We start from the raw sequence: 5,771 nt of genomic DNA, 5'->3' as shown, positions 1-5,771 counted from the left end.
AGCTCAGAGGGCGCAAAAAAAGGACCGGGGGTGCGAGGGGACACACACACACACACACGGAGCTGGAGCCCGCGGTGGCGGAGGGACGGGAGGAACACGCCGCGCCCCGCACCGCGCAGCCCGGGGTCCTCGCTGCCGCCCGCCCGCAGCCTCCTCGCAGGGTCCCCCCAAGAATCCTCCATACCGTGGCCCACAGCGGAGGGGAGAGGGTGTATTTTCCGTGGCGGACAAAAAGACCAACATCTCTGGGTAGATAAGAAAATGGAATACTGTATTTGATTTAGAAAGTTTGTACATATAGATAAACACGCAGTTAAGGAAACAATAGTTGAAGCGTCCTACGTGGAGTTTAAGAAGAGACCCCCCAAAGCTGCTATGAAATACTCAAAATAGCTTTTGCATAAGATAACTACAGTTGCACCCTAAGCTTTTTTTTTTTTCCTTTTCTTTCCTTTTTTTTTTTTTTTTTCTTTTCTTTTTTTTTTTTTTTTTCTATCGCTGAGGTCCCTTTTGAAAACCTAGCACGTCAGCTCTTGACAGCTAAGTTTGTGCAAGGAACACCGAGTCAAGGAAAATAAAAAGGAGAGAGGGAGAAAGGGTGGGAGGGAGATAGACAGAGCGGGGGGGGGGGGGGGGGGGGGGGGGGGGAAGGAGGAAAGAAAGAGGAGCGCAAATATCATATACAAGCATTTCTACACATATATTACAAACTGGGAAAATGACCGCATCATTAAGATATACATAATTCATATAAAATTTTGAAATAAAAATAAAAATCTGTTACAGTCATAACTATTCTTTTTCCACATTTATAACCAGTACCCACACAGGCAGTGACAGAAGTGTAGAAAAAAAGGTGCTTACGAATAAAATGATTGTCTGCTGAACAAAAAAAAGAAATAACAGAGAATTGCATCTTGGCTGGACCATCACTTGGACTTGGAAAAAAAAAAGAAAGAAAATAACAAACAGAGAGAAAAGGAGAGGGGGAGAGAAAGAGAGAGAAATAGGACCAACAAAAAGGCGATAAACATTTGTTATTTCCCTCTTCAAGGAGTTCCTTTTTAATCTTTTTTTTTTTTCATTTTTTATTTTTGTACAAATTCGATGGGAGTTTGCGTTTGGTTTTTTTTTCTGTTTTCTGTTTGTTTTTCCTTGACTATAGAGAATATTTTTTCCCAGATACAAATTTAATCATCATCATCATGCAAGTGGGTGAAATGCGTCCATGGAAAAGCGCAAAGGAGAAATCGTGCTTGTCCTAAAAAGAATACAATTGTCACTTTTGCTTTGCTTTTTTTTTTCTTTTCTTTTTCCTTTTTCTATATATAATAATTATTCTTTCCCAACCCCCCCTAACCCCCCCCCTCCCCCCCCCCCTCCCGCTGCAGCACCAGCGTTTGTGACTGTTGAAGTTTTAGCTCCATCTCTTGGTGGTGGTGTTGGCTGCCGGTGGTGGTGGTGGATTCTCTCAGCCCTGTCTGTTTGTTTGCTATTATGTTTGGGTCGGGTTTGGCCTTTGCTTTCCTCCTGGCTGTGTGTGTGCGTGCGTGCGGGTGTGTGTCCTCATCCTGGGTTGTCTCGGTTTGTTTTGCTCGGGTCGGGGAGAGGGTGCTTGGCTGTTTGGATTTGGAATATTTTTGTTTGTTTGTTTGTTTTTCGATATCATACATCACATTCCGAGTCGCTGGAGGTTACCGAGAGGATGGAGGTGCCCGTCTCGGCTCTTTCTGTCAGGCTGGAGACGCTGGTGGTCGGGCTGGCAGCCGTGGACGGAGACTCGGCCGAGCTGTGGGTCGGGCAGCCGGGCTCTGCCAGCGACCGCATGCCGCTCTGTCCTATCGCCTGGTGCTGGAGCCTGCAGCGCGCCGGGAGACAAAACAACAGCACAGCCCCGCTGAAACACCGGCCGTCGCTGCCGCAGCTGCCGGGAGCACGGCGCCCGCCGGGCCCCGAGCCCTCCCGCCCGGGGACAGCCCCGGGCTTGTCCGGAGCGGAACCGCCGGCCCGGTCGCCTTTCCGCAGCGGCTCGCAGAGCCCGAAAGCAGAGGTCGGGCCAAGCCGTGCGGGGCCGCGTTTCCCCCGCTGCGGGCCCCGCGGATCCTCCGCGCTGCTGGGCCGGGACCGGGGCCACATCCCAAAAGGAGGTGGGGGGGGCACCCAGTGCCTACACAGCGAGAGGGTTCGCGGGTTGAACAGGGCCGGGAAGAGCAGGGAGAAGCGGTTCCCGGCCCCTGGTTTGAAAAACGCGAGCAGCGCCTTCCCTTTCCGAGAGAGGCGTTCATTCCGCGGGCCTCGGAGCAAACCGGGAGCTCCTCAAACACCGGGCCACCGCAGGAAGAGAGCTGAGAGAGCCGGTCGGTAATAGGGAAGCAGGTACCGGAACCTCATCCTGTGCTCTTGCGAATATCTGACTACATATTCTCCAGGCCACTGATAAATACCCTGGGGTCGGCGGCAGGACTGAGGACGGTCCTGTCCCGAGGACTCAGTGCTGGGAATGAAATACAATAAGAAAGGGCGATGGTGGAACACAGCGCATTGCTCCGGTCGAAATTTAAGTCCTTTTTTTTTTCCCATCTAGAATCCCGAATTAGCTTTCAAGTGCTGGTCCTTTCACACTCAGCACTTCAGAGTACATTGTTATTGAACACTTAAATTTTTAAGAGGCAATAAATAATTTTTAGGTTTCCTAACGTGTTGGGGATATTCCCCTGAGCACGTTTATTCCGCTCGAAACCCAAAGAAAGTCCAATTCGAGGGTAAGAGCTAAAAGTCATGAACTGAGCACCCAGCCACAGCCTCCAGCGCCTAGCACAGCCAGGGTGAATCAAAACACACTCTTTCCCCAACTGCTTCTCACCGGGGTATTTTCTGTTTAAGTGCCCGCAAAGATCAGAAAAAAACTAGCCATTTTATTCTACATTTCTCGTTATTTTAAGCTGTCTAATTTCAGCCTCTTTCATTTTTCCTCCATTTACAATTCCCTATGCATTCATCTGCTGTCAACAGCGTTGAGTCAACAAAAGCATCCGTAGGCAACTTCTGTTTATTTACAGTCCTAAGCTGATCTGTTTTCCATTTAATGGAAATTAAATGGCGAGGCACTTTCAGGTTGCATTTCTCCTACAGAACCTTGAATCAATAGCACCAGTGCTATAATTAGGAGGAATTTAAGAAACAGCATTTACAAGAACAAGAAGTTTTGTTTACGCGCTTACAGTGTTAGCCAAACTTAAATTAAAATAGAACCGTGTCAAGCGGGATTAAGAGTCCATTTTCATTTGCAAAATAACTTTTACAGATAAAAAATAAAATGAAAGGAAGAAATAAGTCTTTTTTATCATGGCAAAGTAAAAATTAAAAAATAAAAAATAAGAAATAAAAGGCGCCGAGAGACACGCACGTAAAAGCAATGTAAATGCACAGAAAACACAGGACCAGAGGGCCAGGTCGCCATGTGGTTTAAACAGAGAAATGGGGATGGGGAAAAAGGGAGGTTTTCCGATCTCCCCAGGGCTTTTTTTCCCTTTTCCCACTAAGCCAAAGGGCTCTGGGCTCTGCGTGTGCTGGTCCCGCCGCGCAGGCGGAGGAGCGGGGACAATTGGAGCGGAGCCGCCCTCTCTGCAAGGACCCGCTCTGACCTGCACCGCCCGCCGCGGCCCTTCGGCGCAGGAACCGTGCCACAGCAAGGCCGGGCGCCGGTCCCGGCCAGCCGAGAGCAGCACCGGGGTCGGCAGCCACTGCGGGAAGGGAGGGACGGAGGGAAGCGGAGATGGGAAGCCGGGCGCTGCCCCGCAGCTGCTCCCCGCACACACACACAGAGCTGCCCACGCCCGCGGGTGAGCCCCAGCCCTGCCCGCACCCCAGAAGACTGTGGGGAGCCCGGGCAGGGTTCGGGGCGCGCCAGGCAACTTTGTGCCGTGCCTGCCTCCTTTGCATCCTTGCGGCTCCCGGGAGGAGACCTGCCCGCCCGGCGCGGGGACTGTTTTCTCCCGGTGGCAGGGATGAAGAGGAGGAGGAGCAGGAAGGAGAGGCAGAAGCGCGCTGCCGTCCGCGGCCGTCCGCGGTGCCCCGCCGCCCGCCTCGCCCCCAGCCCGGAGCGGGGCTCCGCAGCCCACTGACCTGTTTTTAGCCGCCGCCGCTCTGTCTCTTTGCCTTCGGTTTTTGAACCAGTTGCCTACTTGCGTGGGGGTGAGCCCCGTGGCCTGAGCCAGTTCCCTTTTCTTGCTGGGGTTGGGGTAAGGGTCCTGCAGGTACCACTCCCTCAGGAGGCTGCGAGTCCTCTCCTTGAAGCAGTGCGTCTTCTGCTCGCCATCCCAAATGGTCCTGGGCAGCGGAAACTTCTTCCTCACCCTGTATTTATCAACCGGCCCCAGCGGGCGACCCCTTAGCTTCTCGGCCTCCTGGTAGTGCGCTTCGAGCCACATGGCCTGCAACTTGCCGTGGGACTCCTTGGTGAATTTGTGGTTCTCCAGGATGTGGTAGAGATCTCGGAAGTTGCCCGTGTGGAAGGCCACCACCGCCCGGGCGCGGAGGATGGACTCGTGCTTGTTGATGGCCTCGCATGCCCCCGGCGCCACCGGCAGCGACCAGAGGAACCTCCCCAGCCTTTCTATGTCTCCAGTCTCCTCCAGCGTCTCGCAGACGCTGGCCACTTGCTCCGGGGAGAAGTTGAGTGTGGGCAGCTGAAACATTGACAACTCTTCGTGGGGTGCCCGGGAGCTGCCGCCTCCACCGCCGCCGGCACCGGGGCTGCAGCCCGAGCCGCTGCCGCTGCCGCCGCTGGCGAGAAGGAGGGAGCGGTGGTGCGGGTCGGCGGCGAAGTTTGGCAAGAAGAAATGGGTGGGATAAAGCTCTAGCGGGGACCTGAACACCATGGGATGACCGGGGAGAGGGGGAGACGAATCAAGGAGAAAAGAAAGAAAGGGAGGAAGAAGGGAGGAAAGGGCACACGCACCGCGCACGCATCCACACCCGCACACGCACACACAGCCACATAGAGGCACGGGGGCTCGCACACACACACACACACACACACACACACGCACACACACGCGCTCACACTCACTCGCACGCACCCGCGCTCGCTCACGCGCGCACACACACGCACACACACGCGCACTCACACGCACCCGGCCCCGCGCCGCCGCCGAGTCAGGATTCAGTGATTCAACAGCAATCGCCCTAATGACAACAGCCTCATAATATCTCCCCTAAATCCACAGTGAGTGCAGCGCTGAAACATTTTGTTTCGCTTTTCTATTGGTCTTCCGAGTGTCGTTGTGGCGTTGCCATGGCAGCCCCTGCCAATCACTGTCAGCACTGCCAATCATTACGGAGTACGTAAGGGAGGTTTTTACCACTTCGCCCAAACGCACGGGGGGGGAGGGAAGCGGGGCGGTTGGTGGAAAAGCCTGGTTTGTTTTTTTTCTTTTTTCTTTTTTTCTTTTTTTTTTTTTTTCCTTAATCTTTGCAACTCCTAATCTCAGCACTTCCCCTTCTCCCTGTCTCCCCCCCCCCCCTCTCCACACCCCTCCTAAATAAGGGATCAAATAATGCGAAAAGCAGTGTGCACATATTTGTTGAATGGGATGAGCAATTAGAGGGTGGAATATTATTGTGATCTTAACGAGGCTCGTTAAAGCTAAAGGAGATATGGGGGAAAAGTAAATGGGCCAGGCTGGGATACACGTTCGGATAAAGGGCTCCTAACTGAGACAATTTACACATGATTTGCACGTAGTTTCACTTCATTCTGCCTATCTGAG

General features: G+C 53.1%; 1 protein-coding gene across 2 annotated transcripts; it reads right to left on the bottom strand.

The window, feature by feature from the left end:
• Nucleotides 1-250: 250 nt before the first annotated feature.
• SIX3 (SIX homeobox 3) lies at nt 251-5,388 on the bottom strand. 2 transcript variants are annotated; one of them, XM_057396967.1, is made up of 3 exons: nt 4,126-5,388; nt 1,699-1,858; nt 251-1,261 (listed from the first exon to the last, which is right to left on the bottom strand). In XM_057396967.1, exons 1-3 carry the CDS (start codon nt 4,878-4,880, stop codon nt 1,160-1,162), a joined length of 1,017 nt encoding a protein of 338 aa, XP_057252950.1. In that variant the 5' UTR covers nt 4,881-5,388; the 3' UTR covers nt 251-1,159. The 2 variants fall into 2 exon arrangements, with proteins under 2 accessions (XP_057252950.1, XP_057252952.1); XM_057396969.1 differs by lacking the exon at nt 251-1,261 and having other exon boundaries at nt 1,640-1,858; nt 4,126-5,385.
• Between the last annotated feature and the right edge of the window lie 383 nt (nt 5,389-5,771).

The sequence above is a fragment of the Pezoporus wallicus genome, unplaced genomic scaffold, assembly GCF_028554395.1.
Source record: "Pezoporus wallicus isolate ANWC-B61680 ecotype Strahan unplaced genomic scaffold, APGP_CSIRO_Pwel_v1 contig_8791, whole genome shotgun sequence".
NCBI lineage: Eukaryota > Metazoa > Chordata > Aves > Psittaciformes > Psittacidae > Pezoporus > Pezoporus wallicus.
This window is presented reverse-complemented; position numbering and strand designations above follow the sequence as displayed.

Excerpts from the sequence above, each read along its gene's own strand:
- SIX3 (XM_057396967.1), bottom strand. The coding sequence starts at position 4,880 with ATGGTGTTCAGGTCCCCGCTAGAGCTTTATCCCACCCATTTCTTCTTG. Across the intron at positions 1,859-4,125 it reads GCGGCGGCGGCTAAAAACAG|GCTCCAGCACCAGGCGATAG; the intron begins GTCAGTGGGCTG and ends GGCGCGCTGCAG. Across the intron at positions 1,262-1,698 it reads CGGGCACCTCCATCCTCTCG|GACAAGCACGATTTCTCCTT; the intron begins GTAACCTCCAGC and ends TATTCTTTTTAG.